General features: G+C 61.7%; 2 protein-coding genes across 2 annotated transcripts; both read left to right on the top strand.

Annotated features, from left to right (window-relative positions):
* The first annotated feature begins 14 nt into the window (after window positions 1–14).
* On the top strand, window positions 15–9,855 carry YJEFN3 (YjeF N-terminal domain containing 3). Its single transcript, XM_032271240.1, has 6 exons — window positions 15–695; window positions 4,306–4,414; window positions 6,623–6,733; window positions 6,934–7,047; window positions 7,126–7,276; window positions 9,592–9,855. The coding sequence occupies exons 1-6, from the start codon at window positions 637–639 to the stop codon at window positions 9,795–9,797; spliced, it is 750 nt and encodes a 249-aa protein (XP_032127131.1). The 5' UTR covers window positions 15–636; the 3' UTR covers window positions 9,798–9,855.
* Window positions 9,856–10,537: 682 nt separating this feature from the next.
* CILP2 (cartilage intermediate layer protein 2) lies at window positions 10,538–19,127 on the top strand. The gene is made up of 8 exons (XM_032271242.1): window positions 10,538–10,681; window positions 11,982–12,080; window positions 12,501–12,773; window positions 13,386–13,541; window positions 14,649–14,924; window positions 15,299–15,407; window positions 15,718–15,875; window positions 16,153–19,127. Exons 1-8 carry the CDS (start codon window positions 10,618–10,620, stop codon window positions 18,486–18,488), a joined length of 3,471 nt encoding a protein of 1,156 aa, XP_032127133.1. The 5' UTR covers window positions 10,538–10,617; the 3' UTR covers window positions 18,489–19,127.
* Window positions 19,128–19,350: the final 223 nt, after the last annotated feature.

Below are 19,350 nucleotides of genomic sequence, written 5' to 3'. Positions count from 1 at the left end.
GTGACCTCAAAACACACCCAGGGGCTGCCCCTGGCTCCACCGCCAGCCTCGTCTCCGCCTGGATATACCTGGACTCTTCCTGTCTCCTGTTGAAACCCTGCCTGTCAGCAACCCACTCACCCCGTCCAGGCTGGGGGCCCCTGGGTCAGGTTTGGGTCAGACTTTCACAGAGGTCTGGGGAATGAGGGGAGCTTTGACCTCCCGGATGCAAGTGATCCTCCCGCCCCAGCCTCCCGAGTCACTGGGATTATAGGCGTGAGCCCCCATACCCGGCATGGCCCCGCTAATTGCAGGCATGGCGAGGGTATTTGGCTGCGGAAGATCTCCTCGCTCCCTGAGAGGGAAGCCCAGAGACGCGGGGATAGCTGCAGAGAAACTAAGTCGGGGAAGTCAACCAAGTTTGGCCGGGTGGCTCTGCAATGGGATCCTGGCAGTTCCGTTCCTGGCACGAAAGGGTTAAGTCCGTCTGAGTCCACCGACCAATGGTGACACGCAGCGCCTTCGCGGCGCCTCCTGATTGGGGGGCACATATGGTGGGCGGGAAGGAGGAAAGAGGAGGCGCTCCCTTCCCCCAGGGATGCGCTTAAAAGGCAGTGGTGGTGGCGGCAGCGCCCGGCGCCCCAGCTCACCTCGGCCATGAGCAGCGCGGCCGGCCCAGACCCATCGGAGGCGCCCGAGGAGCGGCGTTTCCTCAGGTCAGCTGGGGAGAGGGACGCTGGAGACGGGCATGGCTCGCATGGGGCGAGGACCGGCCCGTAGGACCAGAGGCAGGGGCACAGCTGGGACGGAATGGGGTCCGGGGACTGGAGACAGGCACAGCCGGGATGGACGTTCAGCAGCAGATGCGTGACCGCGGTGGGGAGCTGGAGGCAGGGATGTGGCTAAGACGGCCGGGGAATCCGAGGCCCACCTGGCATCTTGCTGGAGATACTAAGCTGCGTTGCCGGGGAAACTGCCTCCGGGGACAGCCCCGCCCCTCATGAATGATTCATCAGCAGCGCTGGTCACTCCCCCACCAAACCCCAACTTGGCCCACCTCCACTCACCATCTCTCCCAGGGACCTTAGAGCGGCAGGCCCCACTTCCCCGTATGGGAAGAGCTGAGCTTAGCCCAAATGCTACCACCTCCCTTGTCCAGAGGAGGAAACTGAGGCCTGGGGAAGGCAGTCATGGCTAGAGCAGATATGGAATGCAGGGGCCGTTTGCAGGGACTGGTGAGTTTGGGATCTGGAACCGGTGCGGTGGCTGTGACTCCAACCTCAACCTCCTCAGCCTTTGTGACATGGGACCCCAGGCAAGGCCGTGGACCTCACTGTGAACCAGATCCGTCCAGTGGCTCCTGCCCACTGCCCACCTAGCAGGGCACGTAGCCCATCAGCCAACGTCCAGACTCAGCCTAGGGGACTGTGCTAGGAGCTGGAGCTGTGACCTCACCCGGTGCAGGGGGCCTCAGATGCTAAGTGAGGGGGGTGAGGGGGCTCTAAGGGGTGAGTAGGAGCCAGAACACAGTGGGGACCTGCTGATGAGGCTGGAGACACAGAAGGGCCTTGTAGGTTTGGTGAGGAGTCTGAATGTTCCCAGAGCCCTCGGGAGCCATCAGCAGGTTTGGGACTCGGTAATGCAATCTGGTGTTCAAGTTTTCAAAGTCCCTGAGGCTCGTGTTGAGTTTTGGGGGCAGGAGTCCACTGTGGGTGGCCAGGTGAGCCCCCCTGGTGGTCAGGTGGGCAGAGGTATGAGGTGGAGAGAAGCCGGTAGGACTGAGAGCAGGGCAAGTGTGGCATGGGCACCCTGGCCTGAGGTTTCCCAGAGAGCCCCCTCCTGGAAGCATTTGGGGAGTGGCAGGCCCAGTTCCCTTTGGACCCAAGCCACCTCAGGCCTTCTAGGTCTGACAGGTGAATCTGTGAGCCTTGAAGCTTCTCTTTTTGCTGCCCCCCAGTTGGGGGCTGAGATTGGGGAGAGCAAAAGGCACCATTGAGCCCCCTCCCCCAGAATCCCACAACAGCAGAAGGGACCTGCCCTGCCTGCCTCCCGCCTCCACCAGGCTCCATTCCCACACAGCCCCTGCCTCACCCCACAGCTGCTGCAGTATCCCACCACCAGATTCCTAACCTGGATGACCCCCTGCCCACAGGGCCCCCATTGTCACTCTAATGACAAGTTAGGCAGGAAGAGAATGTTCCAAATGGCTGCCAGAGACCAAAGCTTTGGGACAGAAGAGGCATGAATCGCCCTCCCACCCTCCACTGCCTTCCCGTACCCTCCACTGCCTTCCCATACCCTCCTGCGGGGGCAGCAGTCAGAGCTGTCACAAGCCGGAGGTGGAGGAATGAGCCATGTTCCCAGCCTGCCAGAATACTCACCACGAATGCAAATGCACCTTCTCCTCTGTGCTTTCCTGGGAGCTGCACTGGCCTGCCGGGGGGGCTCTGTCTGACTTCACCATGAGCTTTCCCTCACCCGGTTCTTCAATTTCCTCCTGTGTCAGTCACAGACAGGCTGGGGTTTGAATTTGGCTCTGTATACTGGGGTGTCCCAGGGCATGTGACTTTCCTGCCCTGAGTCTCCTGCTCCCCATCTGTGTGGACCTCCAAAGTGTCCTCCTGACCACGTTCCTCAGCCTGGCATTTGAAGCCTCGCCTGCTGTGTCCCCTTGATCACTCTGCTTCGGCCTCCCTTCTGCCCCTTGGACATACCAGGCCCCTCCCCATCCCAGGGCCTTGGCTTTTGCTGTTCCTGTCCCTGGATTACCTCTGACGATGCAGCAGGCCTCCTCCAGGAAGCCCTCGCTGACTCCCATCCAATAGCAGTCCTCATTCTCCTGCACTCTGCCCACCCAGCCTTATCATGGTGCAAAATGGGCCAGAGGGCAGTCATCTCCCACCAAAGAACTGAAGGACAGAACCTCAGGATTCATTCCCCCAAACCTCCACCATCTGTAGGTCTGGCTCTACGTCTTTGCTTATGTCCTGTGGCTCTGGAGGCACCAAGGGGGAAAGACCCAGTTTCCAGACTTGCTTCCTGTGTGACCCTAGGCAAGCCACTAGGCTTCTCTGAGTCATTAGTGGTTTCTCCAACTTTTCTAGATCTGGCTCTTTTCATTATTATTTATGTTTGTGTTTTTTACTTTAGAGACAAGGTCTCGTTCTGTCACCCAGGCTAGAGTGCAGTGGCGTGATCATAGCTTACTGCAGCCTCGACCTCCCAGATTCAAGTGATCCTACTGCCTCAGCCTCCCAGGGCACTGGGACTACAGGTGTGCACCACCACACCCAGCCTAGCCCCACCAATTGTGTAGTTCGCCCCAATATTCAGTTTTGCTCTGAGAGGTGGAGAAGGACCCCAGTCACTCAGCGAAGGGGATGGCAGAGCTTCACCTCGAACTAAGTGGCCCCATCTCTCTGGCCGCAAATCTTTTTTTTTTTTTTGAGCCAGAGTCTCACTCTATTGCTCCATCTGGAGAACAGGGGCGCAAACTGGGCTCATTGCCTCCCGGGTTCAAGCGATTCTTCTGCTTCAGCTTCCCAAGTAGCTGGGACTACAGGCATGCCCTGCCATGCCCGGCTAATTTTTGTATTTTTAGTCGAGACAGGGTTTCACCATGTTGGCCAGGGTGGTCTTGAACCCCCAACCTCAAGTGATCCACCCGCCTCCTCCTCCCAAAGTGTGGGAATTACAGGTGTGAGCCACCCCGCCCGGCCTGGGGTGATTATTTGTGGCCACAAATAATCTAATAATGTCACTGGCCCTGAAAAGGGATCACCAAAGGGGTTCATAGCCCCAGGCCCCAAGGCCATCCCACTGAGTGTGCCATCAAACTCTGCAGCCTTCAAATCCCGTGGCCCCCAGGTGCCCCCAGTCCAGCCCTCCCCTTTCAGCATCCTGAAGCTTGTTCAGTGGCTCCCACTGCCTGAAATCAGCCCATCACCCCCATCGAAGTCCTTCAGGCTCCATTCTTCTTTCCTGATTCCTTCCGCCTTGGGGGTTGGGGACGTCTCTATCCGGTTCTGTGTCCCACGCTTTGGAGCAGTGGAACCAACGCGCGCCGCCAGGGCATCTTCTGCCACCAGAGGGCGCCCGAGCTTCGGGCTTCGGCTCCCACACCGCGGTCCGCCAGGCCTCCTTTTGACCCGCGTGTCGGCTGGGGAAACTGAGGGCATCCCCAGCTCCAGGCAGCAGATGCTATTCGCGGGTACGGTGGGAAGGTGGCTTCGGGACCGGGTTCAGAAGCTTAATGGAACATTTCTGGCTCCATCTGAGGCTCTGTCTCTCTGTGTCTCTGAGTGTCCCATCCCACTCTGTCCCCAGCACCGCGGAGGCAGCCGCCCTGGAGAGGGAGCTGCTGGAGGATTATCGCTTTGGGCGGCAGCAGCTCGTGGAGCTGTGCGGTCATGCTAGTGCCGTGGCTGTGACCAAGGTACCTGACTCCCCAACCCTGACCCCAACCAGATGGCCAGCCTTCCCGAGGTGCATGCCTCCTGTGACCAGAGTGGTCCAGGCCTTAAGAGCCCTCTCTTTGCTTGAGCCTACCCCAGCCGGATGGGTAAACTGAAGCCCAGGGAGGAGCATGCCTGCTGCAGGCCAGACGGGGAACTGAGACCACTGGTATCAGCAAAGGCCAGGGCAGAGGCTATTTGCAGAGACCGTGCCGGCCCCTGGAAGTGCAGACACCTCCTGCACATGTGACCCGCCTGCTTCTGCCACCTCCTGAGTCTTGGGCACCAGGGACATCCGCTCCTGTGGTCTGAGCACCCCCAAACAACCCCTGCAGGTGGGGAAACTGAAGCCCAGAGGTGGCGAGGGGCCTGCCCTGGGTCACGGGGTTGGAAGCAGAGCTGCAACCCAGGTGGGTCTTGTGTGGACTTCGAGGGGCCAGGAGGATGACACAAGGGTGACAGCAGTCATGATACCATGGAGTGCTTCACCGTGCAGCCAGCTTGCTGGGCCTCAGGTTCCTCCTCTGCAACGGGGTAATAAATGGTACTGACCAGTCAGTCCCTAAACGCACAAGCTTCAGGAATGGCTCATGCCTGTAATCCCAGCACTTTGGGAGGCCGAGGCGGGTGGATCACGAGGTCAAGAGATCGAGACCATCCTGGTCAACACGGTGAAACCCCGTCTCTACTAAAAATGCAAAAAAATCAGCTGGGCATGGTGTCGCGTGCCTGTAATCCCGCTACTCAGGAGGCTGAGGCAGGAGAATTGCCTGAACCCAGGAGGCGGAGGTTGCGGTGAGCCGAGATCGCGCCATTGCACTCCAGCCTGGGTAACAAGAGCGAAACTCCGTCTCAAAAAAAAAAAAAAAAAAAAAAAAAGGGTCCCATACAGTCAGGGCTCTAGTGTGACTCCCCCCTTCCTCCCCTGCCCTCGGAGGCCCCCTTGCCTTTCTCCTCCTTCCTCCTCCTGCCCCCTCCTCTCTCCCTCCTCCTCTCCCGTTTCCTTCCCTCCTCCTCCCCTCTGCCCCTTTCTCCCCTCCTTTCTCCCTCCTCTCCCAGTGCCCCTCCTTCCCCTCACCCTGCTCTCTCTCCTTCCCCCTCCTCTCCTCCTCCCCGTTCTCCCCCTCCTCCCTCCTCCTCCTATTTTTCTTATTGCCACTGTATACTTTTTTAAAACTCACTGTTTTTCTTCATGTGGACTTAAATGTTTGTATTTCCAAATGAAATAGATCCCGGGTGAGGTGCCCAAAGGAGAAGGAAAGTCAAAACCCCGGAAAGAAACCCAGGTAGTCACTGCTGGCCTGGCGCCCAGTGGCCACCCATCCCATTTTGCACTGAAAGCCCGTTGTCTGTCCCGAAGCCCCTCAGTCCCAGTCTTGGGTCTTGGGCTCTGGGCCGGCGTGGCTGGGGTCGCAGGCGTGTTCATGGCGGGTCAGGACCGCGCTGAGCCCTTGGGGAGGAGACTTGAAAAAGCAATCATTTGCCGTGTGTGTGGTTGGAGCTTAAAGTACAACCGAGGCTCAAGAGATGCCCAATGTGCCCGTCAGGTGGTGTCACTGTCATCACATTTGATAAAGGCCAAACTGAGGCTGGGGGAGGAGAAGCGGCTGGGGCCACACATAGTCAGGGCAGGGCTGAGGTCGAAACGCCTGCATTAGAAACTCATACATGCCACAGAGACAGCCAGAGACATGGAGCCGCAGAGACAAGGAGACTTGATGGGGAGACACACTGAGTCTCAGAGATACAGAGAGAAAGACAGCCAGCCAGAGACAGCCAGAGAGAGACAGGCCCCAGGGCGTTGTGGGTGGGGTTGGGCTCCCCCACTCTGGGGCCTCCGGGAGGGGCTGAGGTCTGGAAACGGCGGGGGCGGGCCAGCGGTGAGAAAGGTGGAAGAATGTCTGCAACTCCAGCGGAGAATAAACAAACCGCACTCCAGGAGACGGGCGGTGGCTGGGCGCACGTTTTTCCTGCAGACCTGGCAGAGCCCTAGACCGGGATTCTGCTCTCCGATGGGGAAACTGAGGCCCTAAGAGGCCCAGCCCCTCATCCAGAACGCCTCTCCTCCTGTGCTATCCCGTGGCCTCCAGGCCCAAGCCCCATCCGTTGCCCTACTCGGGGCCTCAGTTTCCCCTCTTGAGCACGGAGGAATCTGGCCCGTGCCTGTGCCTTTGCTGTGCCCCTACCAGGCATTCCCGTTGCCCGCTCTCTCCCGGAAGCAGAGAACGGTGCTGGTTGTGTGCGGCCCGGAGCAGAATGGGGCGGTGGGGCTCGTCTGTGCCCGGCACCTGCGTGTGTTTGTAAGTAGCAACATCCCGAAGTCCCCGCCCCTGCAGAAATCACCTCCTTGTTTTCATAGTGTCCCAGGGGGACATCGACGAAGGGCCAGGTTATAGAATATGCCCAGTGCTCATCCCCTGCAGGGTCTGGTGCTAGTGACCAGATCAGGGGAGGCTGGGAGGGCCCCCAGCCTTGAACCCCTCCTCTTCCCCCACCCCAGGAGTACGAACCCACCATCTTCTACCCCACGCGCTCGCTGGACCTGCTGCATCGGGACCTGACCACCCAGTGCGAGAAGATGGACATCCCCTTCCTCAGCTACCTGCCCACTGAGGTCAGGGCCAGGCGGCCAGCGAGGGGGACATGGTGGGCAGTGGCCCCCGGCCGCCCTCACCCTGCCTGCCCTCCCCAGGTGCAGCTCATTAACGAAGCCTACGGGCTGGTGGTGGACGCTGTGCTGGGCCCCGGCGTGGAGCCGCGTGAGGTCGGGGGCCCCTGCACCCGTGCGCTGGCCACGCTCAAGCTGCTGTCCATCCCCCTCGTGAGCCTGGACATCCCTTCAGGCATGCTGGATAGAGGGGGGCACATCGGGGCCTGGGGAGCTTGGGTGAAGGCCCTTGTGCCCCAGCTCCTGGTGGCCCCTGCCTGTCTGAACCTCAGTCTCCCCAACTGGGATGGAGCCACATTCGGCTGAGGTTGAGGGTGACGCCCATCCCTTGGATGGGGAAGATCAAGGCTGCCACCCCAGGTGACCCCAGGTCCCCTCCTTCCCTCACCCCAGTGCCCAACCCACATGCCCTCTGCCCACCCCTGGCCCAGTTGCCTGGGCAGACGTGAGCTCACTCGGCAAAGGCTGCACCCGCCCTGGCTGCCGCCCCACGCCTGTTGGAACCATTAGGCGACGGGCAGATGGAACAAACAGCCGCTGGCCAGCTGGACCCTCCATGGGGGTAGCTGGACTCTGGGGGATGTCCCCTGGCTTTTGGGATCCCAGGGACATCCCAGCAGGGTGCTGCAGAACAGGGGCACTAAGGGAGGAGGTGTGCTGTCTGATCTGAGAGGGAGGCTGCAGGCTCAGCCTAGGACAGAGAGGGTGGTTAGGAACCTCTAGTCTGAGGATGGTGGCTAGGGTCAGAGAAGGATTAAAGTCTAAGGGAGGATCCAGTGGCTTCTGGTGAGTGGCCCCAGAATCAAGTCAGACATAGGAGAGAAGGCAAGGCTCCTAGACTGAAAGCGGAGGCTCATTCGAGAGGTGATGGAGGCCGGGCAGGGCTCATGCCTGTCATCCCAGCACTTTGGGAGGCTGAGGCAGGTGAGCCACCTGAGGTCAGGAGTTCCAGACCAACCTGGCCAACATAGTGTGAAACCCAGTCTCTACAAAATACAAAAATTTGCTGGGTGTAGTGGTGCATGCCTGCAGTCCCAGCTACTTGGGAGGCTGAGGCAGGAGAATTGCTTGAACCCGGGAGGCAGAGGTTGCAGTGAGCCGAGATCGCGTCACTGCACTTTAGCCTGGGCAACAGAGGGAGACTGTGTCTTAAAAGCAAACAGGCCGGGCACGGTGGCTCACACCTGTAATCCCAGCACTTTGGGAGGCCAAGGCGAGCGGATCACCTGAGATCAGAAGTTTGAGACCAGCCTAACCAACATGGAGAAACCCCGTCTCTACTAAAAATACAAAATTAGCTAAGCATGGTGGTGCACACCTGTAATCTCAGCTACTCGGGAGGCTGAGGCAGGAGACCCACTTGAACCTGGGAGATGGAGGTTGCGGTGAGCCGAGGTCGCGCCATTGCACTTCAGCCTGGGCAACAAGAATGAAACTCTGTCTCAAAACAAACAAACAGGCTGGGCGCGGTGGCTCACGCCTGTATTCCCAGCACTTTGGGAGGCTGAGGTGGGTGGATCACCTGAAGTTAGGAGTCTGAGACCAGCCTGACCAATATGGTGAAACCCCATCTCTACTAAAATCATAAAAATTAGCCAGGCATGGCAGCGTGCCACGGTTGTCCCAGCTGCTCGGGAGGCTGAGAAAAGAATTCCTTGAACCCAGGATGTGGAGGTTGCAGTGAGCTGAGATCACGCCATTGCATTCCACCCTGGGTGACACAGCGAGACTCTGACACACACACACACACACACACACACACACACACACACACACACACACCCCAAAAGGTAATGTCTAATCTGGGAGTGAGGGTAGGGACCATTGGTCAGATGGAGGAGTCTCTAGTCAAGTGGGGAAGATGGATGAGGATGGCATGTCCTGTTAGAGGCAAGAACCTGGAGCAAGTCTGACAGCAGAGGCTTGCCTGAGGCTGGAGGCCAGTCTGTGGTCTGAGTAGAGGCTGAAGATCTAGTCATGGGGGAAAGCTGGGATCTGGCTGGGAGGTCTGGGAGGAAAGAGGCTTTAAGGTGGAGAGGCTCTAAGCTGATGGGGAGGGAGTTGTGGGGACAGGTACCGGGTCAGAAGGCAGAGGCCTGGCTCTCGTCGGAAAGGGCAGCAAGTGGAAATGATGTCTGAAGACAGGCTGGGTCAGATGGAGGAGGGGGATGGAGTAGGATGGGAGCAGAAGTAAAAGTCGAGTGCAGAAGCTCTGGTCGGATTGGGAGGGAAACACCTCCAAGGACAGGGAGAGACTTGTCTGAGGGTGGAGGCAGAATTCTCGGGGGAGACAAGTCTGACCAGGACCCACATGCCAGAGAGAAGAGGCTGGGTCTGATGGGGTAGGAGAAGCGGGTGTGTGCAGCAGGACTCTGGTCTGAGGGCAGAGGCTCAGTGTTGGAAGAGAGGGGAGGCAGGACAGGATGGACTGTAGGCCGAGGGCGGGCCACCCTCCCAAGGTCCTAATTCCCCCGGACCCTTCTCCCTCAGGCTGGGACGCAGAGACTGGCAGCGACTCAGAGGACGGGCTGAGGCCCGACGTGCTGGTGTCGCTCGCGGCGCCCAAGCGCTGCGCTGGCCGCTTCTCCGGGCGCCACCACTTCGTGGCCGGCAGGTTCGTGCCCGACGACGTGCTCCGAAAGTTCGCTCTGCGTCTGCCGGGATACACGGGCACCGACTGCGTCGCGGCCCTGTGACCGCCGCCCGCGCCCACGCCGCTGGGACCCGTGCCAATAAACAGCGCTCCCACCACCAGCGCCTCGCCTCCGCCTCCTTTGTGCACCGGCGCGCCGCGGGGGTGGATACACTCGAGGAGGGACTTCCCACGGTCCCTGGGTGATCCAAGGCGGGAGGATGGACACGGGCTGTGGAGTGGGGCTTCCCGCTGGCCTGCTAGAAAACACAGCTAGGGCTGGGGGCGGTGGTTCCCGCCTGTAATCCCAGCACTTTGGGAGGCCGAGGCTGGAAGATCGCTTGAGGCCAGGAGCTTGATACCAGCCTGGGCAAGAAAGCGAGACCCCGACTCTGCAAATTAAAAAGAAGAAAACTCGAGCCAGAAGAATGGGGGGTAGATTAGGGGTGGGAGTTCCAGGCGGCTTGGGGTGGCCTAAAGCCGATAGAATCGAAGTTAGATGCGAGGGAGCACTTGTAGCCGCCTAGAGCGTGAAAGTCCGAGCACCTTCAGGCTGGATTCCAAGTGGCACTTCTCGCAGGCAGCTTGGGATGCAGCTTGGAGGACGAAGAGTGGGCTCGGGAGGGACTTCCAGCTGGCCTCGGGAACCCAGGCCGGCCTGAGGGCGTAGGCACAGCCGGACGCACCGAGGGGGCGCCCCAGAGGGGTTGCTCCAGCGCCCGCCACCCAGGGCCAGGGGGCGTGGTCGGAGTGGGCGTGGCATGGGCGGGGTCTGCGGTCGCTTCCCGTCCCCACCCTCACTCCCAGCGCCCGCCAGACCTGCCGGAGTTGGACCCGAGCGCACCGCGGAGCCCGGACCCTCCCTCGAACTCTCTGCCCCGGCCATGGCGTCGTTGCTGTCACTCCTGTGTGTCTGTGTAGCCGCCGCGCACCTGACGGGGGCCCGAGGTGAGATGCCTCCAGCCCCCGCGCCCAGTCCCCGAGGCTCCCGAAGGCCTGTAGCCGGCCTTGCGTGCTAGCCGCACCCAGGAAGAGAACCCAGGGACTCATGCACTTCCCCAGGGACTGGGTCCCCTTCACCAGTCGGATCCTCGGGACCACCTGGGGCGGGGAGCGGGCCTCAACCATTTTCTTCCTCGGCTAAGCCGGGAGTGTGGATAAGAACCTAGGGTTCCTCCCGGGCTTTGGACTCTGAATCACCGGCCAAGTCTCCTACTCTGGACTGAAGGGGTCGGAACTGGCCCCTCCCACCTAACTCCCTACACACCCACTTACTCCAACCCCTGGAGACAGAAATAAATGCCTATCCCTGGAACACTGGATGGGGCGGGGGACGGGCCCACTTCTCAGCTCAGGAGACTGAGGGCCCGGAGAAGGAAGGGGCTTATCTGACCTCATCACTCTGCAGGGAGTATCTTGGACAGCTCCTATCTTGGAGAAGCCAGTCTAGATTCCAAGGACTTCCGATAGGGAGCTCGGAACTCTAGTACAGGAATGGAAGGTAGACTAAGGGAGGGACTTCCAGCGGGCCAAGTGGATGAGGGGGAGCCCAGCCTGAGGGCAGAGGCAGAGCTGGCTAAACTTGATTAAACTCATGGCAGCTGAACACAGAGGGACAGAGCCTCTGGCCTAGGGGAACTGGCTGGTACTCGGACTTCCCCAGCCCAGGGGTTGGGGCTAGGTCAGAGAGGGGGACTTGGCTTTGGGAGCCTGGTGGTTGTAGTGGGCAGTGCACTGCAGGGAGTGTGCAGCAGCCCCCGGGGGCTAGAGCTGGATTCTGGCCTTTCAGAGACTCAGTTTTCCCTCCTGTTACAATGGGGATGATCGGCCAGCGGGGGTGGGGGGGGTGGGGGGGTGCTCTCTCGCGCCTGTAATCCCAGAACTTTGAGAGGCTGAGGCAGGTGGATGACCTGAGTTCAGGAGTTCGAGACCAGCCTGGCCAACATGGTGAAACTCCGTCTCTACTAAAAATACAAAAATTAGCCGGGCGGGAAGGCGCGTGCCTGTAATCCCAGCTACCCCAGAGGCTGAGGCAGGAGAATCGCTTGAACCTGGCAGGCAGAGGCTGCAGTGAGCAGAGATGGTACCACTGCACTCCAGCCTGTGCGAGAGAGAGACTGTGTCTCAAAATAATAATAATAATAATAATAATAAAGGGGGGAGGATGATCATGGCTGCACCGTGCCTTAAAGAAGGCTCCCAGCGGTCCCTACCAGCGTGCTTCCTTCTCCCCACTCCTCACCCCCAGACGCCACTTCCACCGAGGAGCCCACAGCGATTGCATTGGGCCTGGAAAGAACGTCCGTGCACCCCGGGCAGCCCTCACCGGCCCTGGAGGACTGGGAAGGTGAGTCAGCTGGCCTGGAGTCCCCTTTCTGCTGCGGTTTGTTGCGGGGACTTGGGCTGCTGGGCCGTGTGAGGAGGGGGCGCACACTGGGGGAAGGGCCCGGGGCCGTCCTGGTCCCTGGACAAGACAGCCCCTAGAGATGATGCTCCGAGTTCAAGGTCTAAGTGAGGGGCCGGTCAGACAGCGGCAAGATCTCAGTGCGCAGGGATGGACCAGGTCAGGCCCTGGGCGGCAGAACTGGGGGCGTGGGGAGCCCAACCTGCCCTGCACCTGATTCAGGCCGCTGGCTCGGGTCGTGGGTATGCGCGGCTAGCCCATGCCCACGGGGGGAGGGGGTTGAGACCGCAGGTAAGGCCTTTGCACGCACGGATGGGGGCCTACAGGCCGCCACCTCGGTCCCAGCGCGTGCGGTGCCCGCAGAGGCCAGCGAGTGGACATCCTGGTTCAACGTGGACCACCCCGGAGGAGACGGCGACTTCGAAAGCCTAGCCGCCATCCGCTTCTACTACGGGCCAGCGCGCGTGTGCCCGCGACCGCTGGCGCTGGAAGCGCGCACCACGGACTGGGCCCTGCCCTCCGCCGTCGGCGAGCGCGTGCACTTGAACCCCACGCGGGGCTTCTGGTGCCTCAACCGCGAGCAACCGCGTGGCCGCCGCTGCTCCAACTACCATGTGCGCTTCCGATGCCCACTAGGTGAGGGCGGGGCTGGATGGTCGGAGGCGGGGCTTGGAACCGCCGATGCTGGCAACCGCCCGGGAGGGTAGTGGGTAGGGCTGGGAGGGGCAGGACCGCGTGGATGTGGGCGTGGCTAGGAAGAGCCTGCGGGACCCCTAGACATACCGCCATGTGAGGGGGCAGGGCCATGGAGGGACTTTTGAGGAGAGGTGCTGGGAACAGCTTGGGGCCCAGGCGCACCTCCAGGAGACCCGGCGGGTCAGGACCCATGTCCCGCTCCCTGGAACGCATCTCCCTCCCGCTGCCCTCGTTTGCGCATCTGTGGCTTGTAAGAGCTCCGTTCTGTGGCGTGTCTTGAGCCCAAATGTGTGCAGGATGCAGGGAGAAGAGGACTGACCCCCAGGACCTTATGCGGGGGTGGAGAAGTGGGGCAGTACCTGAGCTATGTCTTCGACAGGTGCGCTTAGGGGAACATGGGTGGGGCAATGGCAGGTCTGCCCTCTGGAGTGTCCGCCCTAGGATGCACGTGTGTGAGGAGGTTAGGGAACAAGGACCCTTCAGTCCCAGGTTACCCGGGGGCGCGTTTCCTGGGGAGGGCGGCCGCCTGATCTCCCTCCCTACCTTCCGCAGAGGCCGCATGGGGCGCTTGGGGCCCGTGGGGTCCCTGCTCGGGGAGTTGTGGGCCAGGGCGTCGCTTGCGCCGTCGCCACTGCCCAAGCCCCGCTGGGGATGCGTGTCCCGGACGTCCTCTGGAGGCGCAGAAGTGCGTGCGGCCTCGGTGTCCAGGTAGGAAGGGGCGGGGTCTGGGGGTAGGGGCCCTGCACAGAGGAGAGGGGAGGTTAGGAACGGAGTCTGGCGGAGGGGGTGAAGTTAGAGGCGGGACCTGGATGTAGAGAGGCGGTGCCTCTTGTGAGCGACGCCTAGAGGGGAGGAGCTAGTTAGGGGGCGGGGCTCTTAGGGGCGGGGCCTGGTACGGGGCGGAGCCTGGAGGATCCAAACTGTAGCCAGGTGGAGACCAGCCCTTCCTTCCCTCCTGGTCCCAAGGAGCACTGGTGTCTATGCACATCTGGACAGGTGGACGCCAGGGGCCTCGTGTGCAGGCAGACATGGGCAGATCAGAAGGGGTGCTTCCCCTGTGTGCATGCCGGAGTGTACGGATGTCTCCGTGGGGGAACAGAAGTCAGTTCATGCACTCAGGGTGCACACATGCGTGGAGTTTGCAGCCCCCACCTCCGTCCCCCACGCCCACACAGACACGCACTCACAGCCTGGCAAACACGATGCCTAGGCCCTCCCAAGGCCAGACACCGAGCAAGCCAGGAGGAGACTGGAAATTCCGCTAGCTCCTGGGCTCCACAAACACGGTCTGGAGGCTGCTCTGGGGAACCCGTCACAGGGTGGGGGCACATGATGGCCAATGGGGCGTTGGGGTCCCCACCCCATCGCGCCTGGCTCTGCTCTCCCGGCGCCGGTTCCTTGAAGTTTCCAGTGGAATTTTCCATTTTATAGAGAAACCGCGAGATTGGGAAGGGGAGTAGTTGTTTTCAGCCCAAGATCCAGCCCCTCGCTGGGCCCCAAGCCCCTGTCGACATTTGCTGCTGGAAAGGGCAGTGCCGTGTATTTTGAGACTCACCTCTCCTGTCCCCTCCTTTAGGACTTCTTCCGTACGTCTCTGGAGCCCAGTTCATGCCCCCTGCCCCAACCCTGACCACTCAGCCCATCTCCCCCTCATACTAGGGACCACTCCAAGCAGGGCCATGCTGAGGCCTCTGAGAGACACCTTATGGGGGGAGGGGGACTCCAGGTATGTTTGTTGAGTGGCTGAGTGGAAACCCCTCTTCAGGAGGGAGTGTGGAGGTGCCTCTGGTCTGCTGCCTCTCCATATCCCCCCAGGGTGCAGCCTTGACACCTGTGAGTGCCCAGACCATATCCTCCTGGGCTCAGTGGTCACTCCATCTGGACAACCGCTGCCAGGAGCCAGGGTCTCCCTGAGAGACCGGCCTGGCACCGTGGCCATCAGCGATGCTCAAGGAACCTTCCAGGTGCCTGGTGTCTGTGCTGACAGCCTCGCCAATGTCAGGGCCCAGATGGATGGCTTCTCTGCAGGTGTGGCCCAGGCCCAGGCCAACGGATCCATCTCTGTGGTCACCATCATCCTTGATAAGTTGGGTAAGTGCTCTTGCAACATAGGGCACGAGGGGGCTGAGGCTCTGGGGAGGAAATTATAGCACTCAAAGTCAAGGGAGGAAGAAATAACAGGCATGAGCCACGGCTAGGCGCAGTGGCTCATGCCTGTAATTCCAGCACTTTGGGAGGCCAAAGTGGGTGGATCACAAGGTCAGGAGTTCGAGACCAACCTGACCAACATGGTGAAACCCTGTCTTTACTAAAAAAATGAAACACACACACACACACACACACACACTCATCCGCAAAGGTGCAGGGTGAGTCAGGGCATTTCTGGGGGAAAGGAGAGGATGGGAACCTTGCTCCTGGGAAGGGTCCGTGGGAGAAGCTCTGATCTTTGCCACTTTTGACTCCAGAGAAGCCGTACCTGGTGAAGCACCCTGAGTCCCGAGTGCGAGAGGCTGGCCAGAATGTGACTTTCTGTTGCAAAGCCTCTGGGACCCCTAAACCCAAGAAATACTCCTGGTGAGCACCCACCCCGGGGCCAGGGGCATCTTCTCCAGCTTTGGGGTAGGATTCAATTTCATGTCATTTTGTGGTGCCTAAAGGACAGTCTGGAAGCAGATTCCAGCCTCAGTTTCCCATCTGGAGAGTGGGGAAAGCTTTACTGGGGAATGAATTGGGTGGGAGAGGGGCGACCAAGAAGGCTGAGCAGGGCCAGTCTTGCTGGAGAGGAGGCTGACTTCGGCGAAGCCTCTCTGTAGCTCCTGGCCTGCAGAGTGGGGGCTGATGCAGCCCCTCCCGAGTCCTATGGTGTCGCCCACCCACCACCCAGGTTCCACAATGGGACCCTGCTGGACAGGCGAGCACACGGGTACGGGGCCCACCTGGAGCTCCGAGGGCTTCGCCCAGACCAGGCTGGCATCTACCACTGCAAGGCATGGAACGAGGCAGGTGCCGTGCGCTCTGGCACCGCGTGGCTCACTGTACTTGGTGAGTGTCCTTGGCCCCATCCCTGAGAAAAGCCTTCACTCCAAATGGAGCCCCAACTGTAGCTAAGCTTAACCCCAAATGAGCCCCCACTTCAGACTGATCCAATCCTAAGCCTCCACTGAGCCCCCATACCATTCTGAGCACCAACCTTCACTCCTTTCCCTGGGCAGAACCCCTGTCGCTTAGGCTGCGTCCTTGACCTCAGACGGTGCCCCCAGCCTTGGCTTCCATGAAGTCCTCCTCCCTGCCCTGACCTGCGTGTTTTCTCTGTCCCCAGCTCCAGGCCAACCAGCCTGTGACCCCCGGCCCCGAGAGCACCTGATCAAGCTCCCTGAGGACTGTGGTCAGCCAGGCAGTGGTCCTGCCTACCTGGATGTGGGCCTCTGCCCTGACACTCGCTGCCCCAGCCTGACAGGCTCTGGCCCCCGCTGCGGGGACACCGGCTCCCGCTGCTGCTCTGTGCGCCGCCTGGAGAGAAGGGAGATCCACTGCTCTGGCTACGTCCTCCCGGTGAAGGTGGTGGCCGAGTGTGGCTGCCAGAAGTGTCTGCCCCTCCGGGGGCTGGTCCGGGGCCGTGTTGTGGCTGCTGACTCTGGGGAACCGCTGCGCTTCGCCAGGATTCTGCTGGGCCAGGAGCCCATCGGCTTCACCGCCTACCAGGGCGACTTCACCCTAGAGGTGCCCCCCTCCACCCAGCGGCTGGTGGTGACTTTTGTGGACCCCAGCGGTGAGTTCATGGACGCTGTCCGGGTCTTGCCTTTTGACCCTCGAGGTGCTGGCGTGTACCACGAGGTCAAGGCCATGCGGAAGAAAGCCCCGGTAGTCTTAGATGCCAGCCAGAGCAATACGATCCCCCTGGGCGAACTGGAAGATGAGGCGCCCCTGGGCGAGCTGGTCCTGCCTTCCGGCGCCTTCCGCAGAGCGGATGGCAAACCCTACTCGGGGCCCGTGGAGGCCCGGGTGACCTTCGTGGACCCCCGAGACCTCACCTCCGCGGCGGCCGCCCCCAGTGACCTGCGCTTCGTGGACAGCGACGGCGAGCTGGCTCTGCTGCGCACCTACGGCATGTTCTCCGTGGATCTCCGCGCGCCCGGCTCCGCGGAGCAGCTGCAGGCGGGGCCGGTGGCCGTGCGGGTGGCCGCCGGCCAGATCCACATGCCCGGCCATGCGGAGGCCCTCAAACTATGGTCGCTGAACCCCGAGACCGGCTTGTGGGAGGAGGAGAGCGGCTTCCGGCGCGAAGGGTCCTCGGGCCCCCGGGTGCGCCGGGAGGAGCGAGTCTTCCTGGTCGGCAACGTGGAGATCCGGGAGCGGCGCCTGTTCAACCTGGACGTGCCCGAGCGCCGCCGCTGCTTCGTGAAGGTGCGCGCCTACGCCAACGACAAGTACACCCCCAGCGAGCAGGTGGAGGGCGTGGTGGTCACGCTGGTCAACCTGGAGCCCGCCCCCGGCTTCGCCGCTAACCCCCGCGCCTGGGGCCGCTTCGACAGCGCAGTCACCGGACCCAACGGTGCCTGCCTCCCCGCCTTCTGCGACCCCGACCGGCCCGACGCCTACACCGCCCTGGTCACCGCCACCCTGGGCGGCGAGGAGTTGGAGCCCGCCCCTTCCCTGCCCCGCCCACTCCCGGCCACCGTGGGCGTCACCCAGCCCTACCTGGACAGGCTGGGGTACCGGCGCACGGACCACGACGACCCCGCCTTCAAGCGCAACGGCTTTCGCATCAACCTCGCCAAGCCCAGGCCGGGCGACCCCGCCGAGGCCAATGGGCCTGTGTACCCGTGGCGCAGCCTGCGGGAATGTCAGGGGGCCCCGGTGACCGCCAGCCACTTCCGCTTCGCCAGGGTGGAGGCGGACAAGTACGAGTACAACGTGGTCCCCTTCCGCGAGGGCACACCCGCCTCCTGGACGGGCGATCTCCTGTCCTGGTGGCCCAACCCGCAGGAGTTCCGGGCCTGCTTCCTCAAGGTGAAGATCCAGGGCCCCCAGGAGTACATGGTCCGCTCCCACAACTCGGGGGGCAGCCACCCGCTCACCCGGGGCCAGCTCTACGGGCTTCGGGATGCCCGGAGCGTGCGAGACCCCGAGCGTCCGGGCACCTCGGCGGCCTGCGTGGAGTTCAAGTGCAGCGGGATGCTGTTTGACCAGCGGCAAGTGGACAGGACGCTGGTGACCATCATGCCCCAGGGCAGCTGCAGGCGCGTGGCAGTCAACGGGCTCCTTCGGGATTACCTGGCCCGGCACCCCCCACCGGTGCCCGCGGAGGACCCGGCTGCCTTCTCCATGCTGGCCCCGCTAGACCCTCTGGGCCACAACTACGGTGTCTACACGGTCACTGACCAGAGTCCACGGCTGGCCAAAGAAATCGCCATTGGCCGCTGCTTCGACGGTTCCTCCGACGGCTTCTCCAGGGAGATGAAGGCTGACGCCGGCACAGCCGTCACCTTCCAGTGTCGGGAGCCACCGGCCGGACGACCCAGCCTCTTCCAGAGGCTGCTGGAGTCCCCGGCGACAGCACTTGGTGACATCCGCAGGGAGATGAGTGAGGTGGCCCAGGCGCAGGCCCGGGCCTCGGGTCCCCTCCGCACCCGCCGGGGCAGGGTCCGGCAGTGACCTGGGCCTGGGGCCTCGCTTTCCTGCCTCCCTCTGGACGCCACTGTCCCCAGGAAGTTTTGCCCCTCCCCAGGTGTCTGGCCCCCCTTCCTCCTCCCCTGCCCAGAACTCAGAGTCAGACAAGAACCCGGAGCGTCCGATGGTAGAAACACCAGGGAGGTGATTGTTGCTGTGTGGCATGGAATGGAGTTTGCTGTGACCCTGGGGTCAGCACCCTGGGGACCACGTTCAACCCCAGCCTGGAGGGACCCGCTCCCGGCTCAGAAGCCGTCTCTGACTTCTCGTGCGTATTTTGACCCTGACTTCAATCTTCCACCCTTGGGAGTTCTGACTTTCCTCACAAAGCCCCCTCTGCCTGCTTGGACTCAGTGCTAGACCAGGTCCCCTGCCCCAAGTTTTGTTTTTGGGGTTATTTATTGAAACAAAGCGTGGGGAGCTGGTTGTGGGTGTGAGTGGGGGTGCAGGGTCCACGCTGGGCCCAGTGAAAAGGAGGAAGGGGCTTCTTGGGGTTCCCATGTGAGGGAGGCTCTGGGGCTGAGGGGAACAATTCTCTCGTGTTTGGTGCTTAGAGACCTGCCCGGGGGGTTGGGGTGGATGTTCCCTCCCTCGGGGGCTCAATTAAAAATGCTTTATTTCCAACGCTTGGTGTCACGCTCCCGGGAGGAAGGGTGGAGGCTGGGACTGCCCGGCCTAGATGCACCTTTGCAGGCAGAGACACGCGGAGGCACACGCGAGCACCGGGGCAAGAAGCCCGGGCGGCCGTGACCGCTGGGCACAGTAGCAGTCACCGCCGGGGCCTGGCCTCCTCAGCTGTGCCTGGCCGTGTGCCCCGGGGCTACAGTGGGTGGGGCCGGGTCCTGGC

The sequence above is a fragment of the Sapajus apella genome, unplaced genomic scaffold (assembly GCF_009761245.1).
Source record: "Sapajus apella isolate SASKATOON/1434 unplaced genomic scaffold, GSC_monkey_1.0 scaffold227, whole genome shotgun sequence".
Taxonomy (NCBI): Eukaryota; Metazoa; Chordata; class Mammalia; order Primates; family Cebidae; genus Sapajus; species Sapajus apella.
This window is presented reverse-complemented; position numbering and strand designations above follow the sequence as displayed.